At 47.4% G+C, this 16,283-nt stretch overlaps 1 protein-coding gene across 7 annotated transcripts in view; it reads left to right on the top strand.

Annotated features, from left to right (window-relative positions):
• TNRC6C (trinucleotide repeat containing adaptor 6C) overlaps positions 1-16,283 on the top strand; it is a 118,355-nt gene that overhangs the window by 62,709 nt on the left and 39,363 nt on the right. For all 7 annotated transcript variants that reach the window (XM_088829296.1, XM_055408479.2, XM_088829294.1 and 4 more), the window contains 2 exons: positions 451-777; positions 12,665-15,241. In XM_088829296.1, coding sequence (XP_088685422.1) covers positions 12,883-15,241 — 2,359 coding nt within the window. In that variant the 5' untranslated portion in view covers positions 451-777; positions 12,665-12,882. The remainder of the gene's footprint in view (positions 1-450; positions 778-12,664; positions 15,242-16,283) is intronic.

Genomic DNA, 16,283 nt, shown 5'->3' with positions numbered 1-16,283 from the left:
TCTGATGATCTCTTAATTTTGAGAAATACTGACCGAAAGCAGTAGTTCTCAAAGTGTGGGCCCAGGACCTGGGGCACCAGCCTCTCCTAAGAACTTACCAGAAATGCAGACTGGTAGCCTCGCCTCCCTTCCAACCAAGTGAATTCCCAGTTGGGGTCCAGGAGTCGGGCCTTTCCTGACTCCTGCTCATGCTGGAGACCTGCGACTCTGACCCAGCCTGATGGCCTGCCTTTCGGGTGAGGAAACTGCCCAGGGACTACGGCTCAGGATCCAGGTTCATTTATAGGAAAAGTGGGTCTGAAGCCTGGAACTCGGGACTTTGGTGCAGTTCACTGCCAAAGCTCTCTATTGTCATTCCTCGGTTTTGTGTTCTGTTTTCTTTGGTTTGGGTTGGGTTGAAGGCGGTGATAATACTAAGGAGTCAGGGTCTTTTCCTTCTGTTCCTTCTAGTGCCAGAACCTACCAAGACCTGTTCAAGCCAGCCCCAACCTGCCGGCACCAGTACCAGTACTTCCACCAGCACCCTCTCCAGTGGCAGCAATGGCAAACGTGCGTCTGCCGGCGGCCAGCAGCCAGCTGCAGCCCGTTACCTGCCTCGCGAGGTGCCTCCACGCTTCCGCCAGCAAGAACAGAAGCAGCTGTTAAAGAGAGGTCAGCCACTGCCCACGGGGGCCCTGACCAGCGTGAGCCCCACCCAGGGTGCTGGGCCTGCAGGGCTGAGCCCACCCCCGCTGCCTGGAGCTGGAGCACAGCCACACCCCAGTAAGCCCCAGCCAGGTAAGCCACCAGAACCAGAGCACTCTTCCCACCTGAGGACTGGTTTGCTGTTTTTACCTTTGCTGCTCAGTAATAAACATGGACCTATTAGCTCAGACAGTAAAGCATCTGCCTACAATGCGGGAGACCCAGGTTTGATCCCTGGGTTGGGAAGATCCCCTGGAGAAGGAAATGGCAACCCACTCCAATATTCATGCCTGGAAAACCCCATGGGCAGAGGATCCTGGTGGGCTACGGTCCATGGGGACGTAAAGAGTCGGACACGACTGAGTGACTTCACTTCACTATTTACTGTACACTGAGCAAAGCTAGCTCAATGACAGATACATTCGCTTCAATTCGATTTTAGGTTTACTTCTATTTTCCCTACTTATTTATTTTGTTCCTTGTGTATTTGCAGATGGCATTAGCTACTTCCCTTGTGGCTCAGCTGGTAAAGAATCTGCCCACAATTCGGGAGACCTGGGTTCGATCTTTGGGTTGGGAAGATCCCCTGGAGAAGGGAAAGGCTACCCTCTCCAGTATCCTGGCCTGGAGAATTCCATGTTTTGTATAGTCCATGGGGTCGTAAAGAGTCAGACACGACTGAGCAACTTTCACTTTCTTTCACTTTAGCTACTTCAGCTAAGTCTGTTGCTCACCAAAAACTAAAAGTCTTCGTCAGTCCATATAAATCCGTCACGGCAGGTGCTTTAGAGCCCTGCAGTGAAAACTGATAGTGAAACCCTTTTCTTCCAGGTAATTAGGACATCTCTTACTGCACACATGCTTTCTGTGCAGGGAGGTAATAGCATTTTCTGGGGAGTAGCTGTTTCTAACTGATGTATTTGAGCACCCTGAGGCAGTGCTGCCTGCTCCGCCCCCGCGGGGTCTGGGGCTCTGCGCTGCCCCCTGCTCGTTGGTGTCCTGGCCTAGAGTTCAAGACCAGCTCTCTCTGGGCTCGCAGGAGAACTGGCCACTTACTCATTTGCTTTCCAGCCTCAGAATGTCGGCATCTCTCCTCTGCTCTCTCCTGTCCCCCTCCGCTTGATCTCGTGGATTAGCACTGTAAAAAGATTTTCTTTCCTGGAGTTTTAGGGACATTTTTGGAAGAGAGCAAAGTCCATGTGTTCAACTGCCATGATTCTCCGTTATTTTCTTAAATCTTTCTGTTTCAAGTAATTCAACAATTGGCACTGGTTCTAGCATGGTAGTGAAATTCAGGTCTGTAATTAGAGAGGCAAAGAGGCATCTTGTATTAGATTAGAATTTAAAAGAAACATGTCACATTTTTTTTTTCCTTCATATGCTGACTTTTAATATGGGGAATAATTCCAACGTGACATCGAAGTATTTGCAGCACCATTTTTTTTTAAAACCATGACTTTGTGGTTTTATTTGGAAAAAATATTTTTAGACAACTTCGCCATGTCTCTTCAAATAGTCTTGACTTTCATCTGCTAAATTCCTAGTAGAGAGGATGTAGGTCAGTGATTGTCAGCAAAAAGCTAGTAAGAGAAGAAATGATCAAATGTATTCATTGAATAGAATCCCGTCTGCTGAACTGCCACCAGTTTAATAGTCAAGTACACGGTTACTCTCCACACTGAAATATGGTCTTCTGACCAATCTTAACAGAGATTGTATAGTCAGACTTGTATAGCTTGGTGATTTAAGAAGCTTCTATTGAAAAACTGAGGTATTTGGTTCATACTCAGCACAGGGCCTGCATATACCAAGTGCTTGGTAACTTCAGATGCTAGCTGTGAATGTGGAACTTGTGAGACTTTTGAAACATGCTGCAAATAGATTTGTACCTTTGAAACACTGTTACAGAGCAGCAACTAAAAACAACTCACAAAATCTTCATGAACTTTTCCTTCTAGTGGTGCGAGTTACTTAATGAATTCATTGACATCCAACTGAAATTCTGTTAGTGGGTTCCACATTTTCTTGCCACGTTGAAACTTTTCTAGATACTGCTTGAAGTAAAAGCTCTTATAACTTTTTTTAAAGGAATACATAGATTTTTATGTGTTTATTTGCATTTGTGTTAGGGCTTTCACTCCTGTAGCCTCTCCAAGTTAAAATGAAAAACATGGTTTGATTAATGATTGCATTCCTCTAAATTTATAAGTATGAATGCTGGGTCAACAGAACTGAGATTGAATTACCCAAGCAGGGGGTAAGGTGGTAACTAACCCTTAAGAATTTAATAGCACACCATTTCTAATGATAAGAAAATCAAAGTTAGGAGTTATTTCACCCCAGCAACATTCAATTTCTGTGTTTTTCCCCAAGAATATGAATATATGATCATGTATACTGACTACTAGCCTAATGCTCAGAAGTTATTCTTTGCCCTGCGTGGCATGATCTACAGAGGTGATGGAAACACACCCAAATTGACTGTTGCCTCTGCAGCCAGTATAAGTGGCCAGCGGCATTATTGACTTCGCATGACCAACGTGGGTGAAGGTGATGATAAAAAACCACCTGTGTTTGAGAACAGGCTGAGCTTTCATTGGCTCACAGGTCACCAGAGGGCAGCAATCTAAAGCTCCCTCCAGGGACATCCCTGGCAGTTTGGTGGTTAGGACTTCACCTTCCGGTGCAAGGGGTGTGGGTTCAACCCTTGCTCGAGGACCTAAGGTCCCACATGCCCCAGGGCCCCAAAACCGAAGTGTAAGACAGAAGCAACAGTGCAATAAATTTAGTAAAGACTTTAAAAATGGTCCACATCCAAAAAAACCTTTTTAAAAAAAAAATAAAAAGAATAAATTACTCTCCATTTTGTTGTTTTTTTTTTTTTTAACCAGATATCAGGTTCTACCGGCCACTCTTTGTGTTAGCTTCGTGCCATCTCCATGTCAGCCCAGGGCGTTGTTGGAGTGACGCCGTTGGTTTTGTAGTTTTTGTAGTATTATTTACACCAGCACTATCACGAGTTCTAAGGGAACCAAGACTTCCATTCTAGCATGCACAGCTAACTCCTGGCCACTTTACTTATAACGTTCTGCAATGCTAATGCTGAAGGGAAGTCCTTCAACAAGTTTAAGTAAGTTTAAGCACAGATTCTTTATATTGGGCTTCCAATTCAAAAAAAGACGTTTTCAGGTGGACGGTTCCTGTTAATCGTTGATGCTCTGATTCCACATTTAGATTAATTCCTAGGGGTCACATCCCTTGTGGAAAAACATGGCTCTCAAACAGGCATGCCCAGAGTAGCTAGGGAAAAAGAGGCCTTGAGACATCTGTGTGGACTGGAAAGGAACTGAGGGGAGCCCTGCAAAGAGCCTTGTGAGGAAGAGGGCCTGGGAGCATTTCAGTTACAGAAATTCTGGTCTGACGCCCCAGGAGGCCTCATGGAGCAGGGCAGCTCCAGAGGATAGAGGCCCATTAGGCAGCACAAGTGCTGTGGGGCAGGGATCAGCCCGTCCCCCATCCTGGGGCATCCAGAGAGGCTTGGTCACCCCTCACAGTGGGTGGAGGGGGTCCCGTGAGACAGACAGCCCAAGCACAGCCCTGGATCCAGGTGCTCTCTTTAAATAACAAGTTTGTCCTGAAATAAAACTTTGGCCTTCTAATAAAGTAATGCAAACGGAAATAGAGTTTAAGTTCTTGTATTGATTCTGGAGGGGAACTCCCAATCAGCCAATTGGCAGCAAATGTTACCTGGCAAGGTGTGAGCAGTATACGAATGCACTGATTCACCCTATAAAGCTTCTGGGAAAGTGTGAATTCTCTATTCAGACTGTTTTTGCCTATCGGCAGTGTAACTCCAGCTTGAAGCACTTGTGAGCTTTTTTATCTTTTTTAAAAACTCTTTTTCTGGCTGCACTAAAGGCAATCTATTGTTTTGGTGGCTGCTTTGTACATTTATAAACAGAGGCTTTGATTAATATGTGGTTGTGTTTGCTACTTAGATCTTTTGTAGATAGAAGCAGGAAAGTAATTAAGAAGTTGGACACGTGCCAGTTTACATATGGGGCTCATTTAGAAAATTATAGCTAGTGTTGGTATGCCAGACGTTCCGGGGGAAGAGCGGCAAAGAGGAGGAACCGAAAACTTAAGAGGAAAGGGCAGCGGTTTGTCTGCATGCAGCCAATAGGCAGCGTGCCCTTTCACTTTTGGCTGACTTTCAAAAACACAGAGGGAAAGTGGCTCTCGTGCTGCCGCAACCGGGTCCTGCAGTGAAAACGGTGTGACCATCGAAAGAATGTTGAGAGGCAGGAAGATCGGTTTAGTGTCAGCTACAATTAGATAATCAAAGCTTTCAAATCCTCCCGGGGTGGGAAGGGCACCGCCAGTCCTGCCCGCGGGCGCCTGCAGGTCGCCAGGCGGAGCCTCCCGGCCGCGACAGCGGGTGTCCCGGCGGAGCGGGGAGCCCACGCTGCCCTACATGCGGGCGGCCGGCACGCGAGGTAGCGTCTTCCAAGGGGTGCGCGGCCCCTCTCGCAGGTACTTGTGCCCCCGCGGCCCGCGGAGTAGCCGAAGAGAGCCACCACCGAACCCACCCGGCTGCTCCTCCCGGGTCGGGGAGGTTCCCTCCCCTTTCGGGGCCTTCTCGCTGGGTCTGGACCCCGGGGAAGCAGCCTCGACCTGCCGTATTGAAGAAAAGCAGGGCCATCAAGCTTTTCTTGTGGACACTTTGATTATTGTTTTCAGTAAGCCTTTCACTCGGTTCTGCGTTTCATAATCCCTTGCAAGGATGGAAGTGGATGGATGAGATGTCTCCGAGTCTGCCCAGTGCTGGAGTTCTGAGCTAAGAACACTTTCTCCAGGAGATTTTTGCCCCGGCATCGAGGCAGTGGAGGGAGGCGGCTTCGGTTCTCCAAGGCTGAAAAGAGTGGTTACCTGGATTCCGCCCCTTGAGAAACACAGTGTCGGAGTATGAGTTACCAGTACACATTGTGTTTCCAACTACAGGAAGCATTTGGAATTACTTTATGATGTAGTTTATTATTCTGCCGTTTCAGTTAAAAGGCCTGTGGTGAGGAAGAATGAATTCCATACAGTTTGTCAGGGTTAGCACTAAATTAAGCCTTCTGCACACTTCTGAGTAAATCTTGCCCGCCCTTCCCTACCTGATTAACCTGATACCTAATTACAAGTTCGCTTACTGGAGCTTTAAAAACTCTTTGTTAAATACTTTTTCTTGAAAATTTTATCTTTCTTTGGTAACATTTTGGAATTTAAAAGCCAAAGAAGAAGGTTTTTCTCTTTATGCTATTGTGTAATCCTTTTAATCACTTAAGACAGTTTGTTACTTAGATTTTTATAGACACCTATTTTTAGAATGTGTGAACTATTCAGACAGCTGTTTAAAAAAGAATTTAACATGATACAAAACTTCATTACTTTTTTCTTTGTTAAGGCTTTTATTTAGTGGAACTAGTTTAATGATAGAATGTTGTAATGGAAGGTGCTGCTGCTGCTGCTGCTAAGTCACTTCAGTCGTGTCCGACTCTGTGTGACCCCATAGACGGAAGCCCACCAGGCTCCCCCGTCCCTGGGATTCTCCAGGCAAGAACACTGGAGTGGGTTGCCATTTCCTTCTCCAATGTGTGAAAGTGAAAAGTGAAAGTGAAGTCGCTCAGTCGTGTCCCACCCCTAGCGACCCCACGGACTGCAGCCCACCAGGCTCCTCCATCCATGGGATTTTCTAGGCAAGAGTACTGGAGTGGCTTGCCATTGCCTTCTCCGAATGGAAGGTGCACTAGAGTTTTATTCTGAAGATACAAGTTTCCGATCAATCTTCACTGGCCATTGGTTATAACACCTTTGCAAGTTTGGCCTTAGTCTGTTTCCCCATCTGTAAAACAGATGTAACTTGTAAGGTTCAGTTAACCTTATGTGTGTGGAAATACTTAGAACTTTTAAAATACCATGTTATGTGATGTCTTAGGGATATGCGTGCATGTATGCATGCGTGCTTAGTCTTGTCCAAATCTTTGCACCCCCATGGACTGTAGCCCACCAGACTCCTCTGTCCATGGGATTTCCCAGGCAAGTATACCAGAATGGATTGCCATTTCGTACTCCAGAGGATCTTCCCAACCCAGGGATTGAACCTGTGTCTCTTGGGTCTCCTGCATTGGCAGGCAGATTCTTTACCCGCTTTAGGGATATGAACACTCCTATTTATAAACTTTCTCAAACTTGCTGCTCAATAGATGCATATATTTTAGCCTTTTAAAGCTCCTGGTCTTATGCTGAAGAGTGTAAAATAACCTACAGGAGAATTCAGCCTTGGTTTATTTCAGAGCTTTCATTCATTTCAAAATGCCTACTCACAGAAGTCAGTCATTTCAGTTTCTTTCATACACTCTTTTAGACTATAACTAAAAGATGAATTTTTTAATTGATAACACAGTCAAGAGATTTTGGTTTATGAAAAAACCATGTTACTCAAATATTTTCAAGGTCATAAATTCTACCAAGAAGAATGGTATCATTTAAAGATAAAGAGAATAATAGTTTTAAAAGCATAAAACATTTTCATTTAGGGGGTAAATTCTAAGGTCATAACATGTGGTGGTGGGTGATGGTAGAGGTGATAATGCTGATGATGTAATTATGATGATGGTGTTAATGATGAGGAGGGGCAGAAGAGGAGAGACTTCAAGGATTTCCCCAGAACAGAACTGGTCAAACTGTGCTCCTCAGCACCCCCAGGAGGTTTTAAAGGAGTCTGGGTGGGGAAAGGATGGTGAGGAGTGGGGAAAACCTAGTTTTTCCAAAGTGGATTTAGGTTAATTCATTCATGTGTTGGAGGTGTAGGTTCGGCTGTTGTTATTTTTTTTTTTTTTTTCTGTTGTTTGGCCTTTACCACTGCACTTAAGAAGACAGTGGTGAGTTGTATTTTCAAATCAACTGAAGTCTATACTTGAAAACCATAAATATTGCATTAAAATCGTAACTTTCTGCTTTCCAGTTTTCAAGTCCTTCCCAGCTTTTAAATGCATTTTTGTATTCAAACTTTTTTTTTTTTTTTTTGGACTATATGGAATGTGGGATCTTAGTTCCCTGACCAGGAATGGAAGTCACGCCCCGTGCATTGGGAGTGTGGAGTCTTAACCATCAGACGCCTGGGAAGTCCCCAGATTTTTTTTTTTTTTTAATATTAAAGTACACATGACACAGTTGATTCCCATTTCAAAACTTTTTGAGAAGGAACAAAAATGAGAAAACAAGGTAAAGTGGAAAAAGGAAAGGAAAAACTGGAACAAAGAGTGGCACCTGTGAGCATCACACCTGTCTTGGTACAGAACGTTCTTGTTCATCTGTGCTCTGTTTGTAAGCTCATCAGCAGGACTGCTGAACATGCGTGTTCAGCACAATGTGAACTGTCATCAGGGAACTGTCCTCTGAGGACACTGTGACTAGAGTTACATAGGAACAGCCTCGGTTACAGGGCCCTAAACTATCAGAAGAGAGGACTTCGTAAAGAAGCTCCTGGGACACTAAGAATACCAGAACCGGAGACTCTAGGGAACAGGACTGGAAATCTACTTGCAGAAATATGGCATAGAGTAATTCTTACCATTTACCCTTAACCTTTTGGTTTTGTGTTCATTTTATTTTCATATTTAATGTTCATTTTGATCCTTTCAGCACCCTCAAAAGTGCTATTTTCTTGGAAAGAAATCCTTATATCATTTTGGTATTCTTGAAGTTTAATTACAATGAAAGACGTTGTAATGTTTGTCTCTCTTTTTTCTCCTTATCCACTGTTTTCATTACAACTAAAAATATTTTATGTAGAAAAAAATGTGTTTTAGTGGCTTACATAGTAATAACACTTAGACAAACATATATAGCAAATTCACTTGTTGGCCTCATTTTAAGCCCCTCCAGATAGCTCCATATGTAAGAGTTGGCCCTCTTTGCAAGCTTAGGACAGAAGTCCTCACCTGAAAGTGGACTCGAGCTGTGCCGCACATTGGTGGGAGTTGAGCCTCTCCTTTAGGCTCCTTTAGTAGCAGTGACACCTTGTCCTTTCTTTACCCCTCTGCGCCAAAGCACCGGTGTGCATGCCCGTTCAGTAAAACACCCTTAAGGCTGGTGTGGGGGATCTTATTTATTTATTTATTTTGGCTATGCTGAGCAGCTTTCGGGATCTTAGTTCCTCAACCAGGGATTGAACCCAGAGCGGTGGCAACAAAAGCACCAAGTCCTAACCACTGGACTGCCAGGGAATTTCCTGGAGGATATTTCATCTCATGTTTTCGCCTCCTTCCCTCTTTTATCTCCTCTCCTCTAGCCTTCTCTCTCTCTCTCAACTCCCTTCCAGCTGGCTGTACCAGAACATTTAGCTCCCCTCTGAGTTAGGAACACTGCTGTCTTGGCATGCACCACTTGCAGACACTTGCCTTTGAGAAAAGGGTCCTGTTGAGTGGATGACAACCCATAGATTCCCCAGTGCTTGTCGAACGTAGTCCCCACTTGATCGGGCAGCTGAAGTGGATGATGGAGAGGAGTGAAGAGGCGGGAAGAGTGGCAGCGATGGCCTTTTAAGGAGCTGGATGAAGCACCTGCAAGGATGCACGAGTCCACACAGGGGGCTGATGAACTGCACACTCCCGCCTGAGCTTCCAGCTTGCTTCTCCCAGGACCGTGGACAGATCCGCTTGGAGGCCTTGCAGGCGCCCCAGACTCACCATATCTGGACCTTAGTCCATCCTCTCCCTTCCTCCTCCCCGTCCTGGAGCTGCTTTCACTCACGTTAGTGCTTCCTGTCGGTTTAATGTAGCTCTCTGTGCTGTGCAGTAAGTTCTTGTTGTTTATCTATTTTATATTTTGTATATAGTTGTGTATATCTGTTAATTTCAAATTCCTAATTTACCCCTCCCCCCTTCCCTTTCGGTAACCTTGAGTTTTTTCTATGTCTGTGTGTCTGTTTCTGTTCTGTAAATAAGTTCATTTGTATCCGTTTTTTAGATTTCACATATAAGTGATATATGACATCTTCTTTATCCACTCCTCTGTCCATGGACATTTAGGTTGCTTCCAAGGCTTGGTTACTGTAAATAGTGCTTCCATGAACATTAGGGTGTGTGTATCTTTTTGAATTATAGTTTTCTCCAGATATATGCCCAGAAGTGGATTGCTAGATCATATGGTAACTCTAATTTTTTAGGGAACATCCATACTGTTCTCCATGGGGCTTCCCAGATAGCTCAGCTGGTAAAGAATCTGCCTGCAATTCAGGAGATCCCAGTTCAATTCCTGAGTCAAGAAGATCCCCTGGAGAAGGGATCGGCTACCTACTCCAGTATTCTTGGGCTTCCCTTGGGCTCATCTTGGGCTCAGATGATAAAGAATCTACCTGCAATGCCAGATACCTGGGTTTGATCCCTGGGGTTGGAAAGATCCCCTGACAGAGGGCATGGCAACCCACTGAAGTATTCTTGCCTGGAGAATGCCCATGCACAGAGGAGCCTGGTGAGTTATAGTCCATGGGGTCACAAAGAGTCGGACACAGCTGAGCAACTCAGCACAACACAGTGCAAACTAGTTTGGGGGCTTCCCTGATGGCTCAGTGGTAAAGAACCCGCCTGCCAATGCAGGTGACATGGTTCCAATCCCTGAGTTGAGATTGGACAACCCCCTGGAGAAGGGAATGGCAACCCACTCCAGTATTTTTGCCTGGAGAATTCCATAGATGAGCCTGGCGAGCTACAGTCCGTGGGGTCGCAAAAGAGTGAGACACGAGTTAGCAACTAAAGAAGCTAGTTTTTATAGTATAGGCAAAACCAACAGAAGAAGTGGTCATAAACCAGAGTTGTAGAGCCAACCCCTAATATCTGGCAATAAAAAACTTTATTGTTTTATGGTAATTTAGATACTTGAAGTTTTCTGCCGCCCTCCTTCATTATCCCTTTGTGGGTTTCGCCTGGAATTACCTGCCTACTTTAGAATCACCTAGACCATCACTCTAAATCCATTACATTCCATTTAAATCAGGCAACGGAAATCACTGGTGTGGGTGTTTTCTTAAGGCTGAAATGAGCTGTAGTGTATTCTTCCTAGTGATAGTGATGATTGCATACTTCTTCTTTTCTTCTTTTAGTTCTATCAAATAATAAAAGAGATTTGAGGGGACACCCAGTTTTACTGTGCATGATGAGTAAGATTTTTTTCTTGTTGAAATTAATTTGCAAAGAACATGATGGAAAAGTTCTAAAAGAGAAGAAATATTTAATTGCAATTATCTGTGTATCTTACTATTTAAAGAAACTCTGTCAAGGATTTTTAATTGAGGTTTTATGTAATTACATTAAATTAATTTTTTTATATTACTTTATTTTTGAGTGATGCATACTTCAAATGGGCTTCCTTCGTGGCTCAGCTGATAAAGAATCCGCCTGCAGTGTGGGAGACGTGGGTTTGATCCCTGGGTTGGGAAGATCCCCTGGAAAAGGGAAAGGTTACCCACTCCAGTATTCTGGCCTGGAGAATTCCATAGACTACAGTCCATGGGGTCACAAAGAGTTGGACACGGCTGAGTGACTTTCACTTCACTGCATACTTCAAATAAAGCCTGTTGGAAAATTTGGTATATAAGTTTGATTGCAATGTTAAGAATACTCAAAAAAATTAGGAAGTTACAGGAGATAAAATTCAGATACCAAATATTAGATTATTCATTAGACTCCTCAGTGAAATTATATAAACACCATAGAAAATATCATATAAAGATCTTCTGGGGACTCTCCAAAGAAAAGACTAAATTAGCAAAATAAAAAGCAGAGGTAGAAGAAATCCCTAGAGATCTAAGAAGATACCAGATGTAGGGATGTGAATATTTTTTTATTAATGCTCAGGAAATGGGTAAATCGTAATCACTGGTAATAACAGACAAAGTAGTAGAAATGTCGGAGAAGGCAATGGCAAGCCACTCCAGTACTCTTGCCTAGAAAATCCCATGGATGGAGGAGCCTGGTAGGCTGCAGTCCGTGGGGTCCCTATGGGTCGGACACGACTGAGCGACTTCACTTTCACTTTTCACTTTCACACATTGGAGAAGGAAATGGCAACCCACTCCAGTGTTCTTGCCTGGAGAATCCCAGGGACGGGGAAGCCTGGTGGGCTTCCATCTATGGGGTCACACAGAGTTGGACACGACTGAAGTGACTTAGCAGCAGCAGCCGTTGTTCCCTTGATAACATGAGATATAATTTTCTAAAGCTACTTCTTTCTGTCTCTCCATCCCCAATCCCCAAAATACTTGGTTCTGTTATGTGCTTCTGTGGGGCATGTATGATTCTTTTCTGCCGAATGCGCCATGTAGCCTCTCGTCTAATACTGTGACTCTTCAGAGGTCTTGCAGAGAACTGCAGGTTGCACTCAAGCATCCATGTGAGCTTTGGTGTTGGTGCCAGTGTATTCATAGGTGTTGCACACTCGGGTAGATTTCAGACTACTTCCAGTCAAGCCGATTTCTTTACTACAGATGCTTTCAGAGACTCACGTGTGCTGGTGTACACTGTGAATCTTCCCAGTAGGATGGTGTATTGGTAAGAATTAATGTAATTTTGGAAGCATTAACTCTTTTTTGAGTGGGAGCTACTTAGAAGACATAAGAGACTCAGGTTCCATCCCTGGGTCAGGAAGATCCCCTGGAGGAGGGCATGGCAATCCACTCCAGTATTCTTGCCTGGAGAATCTCATGAACAGAGGAGCCTGGTGGGCTATGGAATGGTCCATGGGGTCAAAGGAGTCAGACATGACCTAAGCCACTTAGCACGCACTTAGAAGACAGACTTTTTCTTGAAGCCATTTTTAGTATCTGTCATTCAGAATTGAAAACTCAGAAGAAAGAGCGTGCCCCCAAGACTAGTTTGAGCAGTCGATTGACAAGTGGGAGGAGAAGCTAACTTTGAACGTGTTCTGTCTCTTTCAGATCTCGGTCACAGCGGCCCAACGGAGCATTATGAGAGTTCCCACTGGGGACAACAGCCCACTCACCGGAGCGAAGCCAGCTGCAGCTGGGGGAAGGCAGTAAGCGACAGGGCAGACGCGGGGGCCTGGCCTTCCCTCACGGGAGCAGAGACGGAATCCGCCGCAGAATGCGCCGCAGACGCTGACTCCGCCTCCAGCTGCGGCTCAGAGAGCAGCAGCATGGCTACGGGGAGCGCCCAGGGCAGCTTCACTGGACAGACCAAGAAGGCGAACGGCAGTAATGGCTCCAGCGGCACACTCCAAAACCCAGCCGCTCAGAGTGCCCTTGGGGCGGGGGGAGCGAACGGTAACGGAGGTGCCGCCAGAGTGTGGGGCGTAGCCACGGGCGCCGGCTCGGGCCTGGCTCATTGCTCCCTCGGCGGCGGGGATGGGAAAATGGACAACGTGATCGGAGATGGGAGGAGTCAGAACTGCTGGGGTGCCTCCAACTCCAACGCTGGCATTAATCTTAACCTTAATCCCAACGCCAACCCAGCTGCCTGGCCTGTACTCGGACACGAGGGAACTGTGGCGACAGGCAGCCCTTCCAGTATTTGCAGTCCGGTCAGTGCCATAGGTCAAAATATGGGCACCCAGAATGGGAACCCAGCGGGCACTTTAGGTGCTTGGGGAAACTTGCTGCCGCAAGAGAGCACAGAACCACAAACGTCCACTTCTCAGAATGTGTCTTTCAGCGTACAACCTCAGAACCTTAACACTGATGGACCAAATAACACTAACCCCCTGAACCCTTCCCCCAACCCTCTCAGCGCAGTGCAGACGAACGGACTGCCGAACTGGGGCATGGCTGTCGGCATGGGGGCCATCATCCCACCCCACCTGCAAGGCCTTCCTGGTGCTAATGGATCGTCAGTTTCTCAAGTCGGCGGGGGTGGCGGCGAAGGAATCGGCAGTTCTGTGTGGGGACTGTCCCCAGGTAACCCGGCCACAGGAAACAGCGGTTCCGGGTTCAGTCAGGGGAATGGCGACACTGTGAACTCAGCATTAAGTGCTAAGCAGAACAGCTCCAGCAGCGCTGTGCAGAAGGAGGGGAATGGAGGGAACAACGCGTGGGACTCGGGACCTCCCGCTGGTCCTGGCATCCTCGCCTGGGGGCGGGGCGGGGGCAACCTCCACTCGGGAGCTTGGGGCCACCCCAGCCGGAGCACCTCCAACGGGGTGAACGGGGACTGGGGGAAGCCCCCCAACCAGCATTCCAGTAGCGACATCAACGGGAAAGGATCAACAGGGTGGGACAGTCCTAGCGCTGGCAGCCAGAATCCTGCCGCGCAGCCTGGCAGCGAGCACATGAACTCTTGGGCCAAAGCTGCGTCCTCTGGAACGTCGGCCAGTGAAGGCAGCAGTGAGGGTTCTGGCAGCCCCAACGAAGGAAGCACTGGGCGGGATGGAGCAGAAGGCCGACGGCGAGACAAAGGGATTCTCGAGCAAGGGCACCTCCAGTTGCCAAGGAGCGACCTTGACCCAAGAGTTCTGTCCAACACTGGTTGGGGACAGACTCCAGTGAAGCAAAACACTGCCTGGGAATTTGAAGAGTCCCCCAGGTCCGAGCGCAAGAACGACAATGGGACAGAGGCCTGGGGGTGTGCAGCTACTCAGCCTTCACACTCAGGGGGGAAGAACGATGGGTCCAGCGTGAACAGTACAAATACCTCTTCAGTATCGGGGTGGGTCAGCTCACCGCCTGCTGCTGCGCCAGCGCACGCCGGCTGGGGGGACAGCAGCCACAAAGCGCCAAATGGCCCCGGGGTTTGGGGGGAGGCGATAAGCTCTACTGCTGTTAATAATGCTGCTGCTGCCAAGAGTGGCCACGCTTGGAGCGGGACCGTAAATCAGGAGGACAAGTCCCCCACCTGGGCTGAGCCTCAGAAACCCAGATCTCAGAACTGGGGAGATGGACACAAGTCGAACCCAGCCTGGAGTGCAGGAGGGGGAGACTGGGCGGATTCGTCCTCGGTCCTCGGGCACCTGGGGGAGGGGAAGAAGAACGCCTCGGGCTGGGATGCTGACAGTAGTCGGTCAGGGTCTGGTTGGAACGAGGCTCCGAGGTCGGGGACCGGTGGCTGGGGCGATGGCACAAACGCGAAGGTGAATCCAGGGACAAGCTGGGGAGAGTCTCTGAAGCCCGGCCCCCAACAGAACTGGGCAAGCAAACCCCCAGACAGCAGCTCGGGTAACTGGGGAGGAGCCGCTTCCGTGAAACAGACAGGAACAGGGTGGATTGGGGGGCCGGTCCCCGTCAAACCGAAGGACAGCAGCGAGGCCACGGGCTGGGAGGAGCCTTCCCCGCCATCCATCCGACGCAAAATGGAAATCGATGACGGTACCTCAGCTTGGGGCGACCCGAGCAACTACAACAATAAAACTGTAAACATGTGGGACAGAAACAACCCAGGCATCCAGAGCAGCGCCTCCGCCGGCGCCACCGCCACCGCTGCGAGCAACAGCACGAGCACGGCCGAGGCGCCCCCGGCGCACCAGGCCAGCGCCCAGCTCAGCCGGTCGCCGCTGCTCGGCCCAGGTACGGGGCTGCGTGTGCCTTGCGAGGTTAAAGAAACACTCTCGTTACGTTTGCACACACACTCAACTAGCGTTTCTGTAGCAAATGACATTAAACTGATTTCCGTGCCCGTTATCTTACAGGATTGTATTTGAATATTATCCAAAGAGATAATATTATAGAGAGAAAGTAGGATTTTCTGATAGCTTTCAATCCAAGAGAAAGAAAAAAAAGAAAATGGGATTTTCTGATAGCTTTCAGTCCAAGAGGGGAAAATATTACCCACTTTCAACAGAAAGGAGAGGAAAGAAGAAATATACCCTTTTTAGAAAGATTGGAGGCCATTGTGTTAGCCTGTGTTTACTTATTACAAAGTCTTTATGAGATAAACCAGTGGTTCTCAACCCCAGAGGGCTTTTGTTAGAATTCCCCGGGAGCTTAGGGAGCTGGGAGGTACCAGTCTCAGAGACACCTCAGATGCAGGTGTCATTGGTCCAGATCGGAAGCCCGCCCACTGGCTGGTTTAAAGCTCCACAGGTGTTTCTGATGTGGTTAACAATCAAATAAAACCATTTTTGGTTGAAATGGTTTTATATGGCATTATACAGTACAAATCGTATTCTGAGTTCAGTGGAAAGAAAAATGCTAAAATTAGATGAGAATCTGTGTGTTGAGTCCCTGCCCTGCGCAGGGCACTGTCCTAGATACTCCTGGATACTGCAGTGAAAGAGGCGAGAAGCTGTTACAGACCATGGCCTGCCCTCAGGGAGCGTGAACTGTGACTGAGAAAACGCACGTGCAGCACAGACCGTGGGGGGAGAGAGACTGCAGCCCCGCTGGCCTTTGTAACTGGAGAACTAGCAGCAGAGTGACTCAGACAGAGGCACTAGCGCAGAAGACCTGGAGGCAAGAGGGAGGCAGCATCTTTAAGGAACAGAACTTCCCCGTAGTTGGGGGCGGAGTGGCAGGAAGGCCTTGCAGAGAAAGGAGACCACGGCAAGAGCACATTCTTTTAGGCCCCGTGAAGGAACTGGGGTGTATCCAGAGGTCTGGGAAGCCACTG

The sequence above is a fragment of the Moschus berezovskii genome, chromosome 20, assembly GCF_049115385.1.
Source record: "Moschus berezovskii isolate FMDL1 chromosome 20, NW_MosBer_1.0, whole genome shotgun sequence".
In the NCBI taxonomy this organism is placed as follows: domain Eukaryota; kingdom Metazoa; phylum Chordata; class Mammalia; order Artiodactyla; family Moschidae; genus Moschus; species Moschus berezovskii.
The sequence above is the reverse complement of the archived record's forward strand: the minus strand, read 5'-3'. Positions and strand labels throughout refer to the sequence as shown.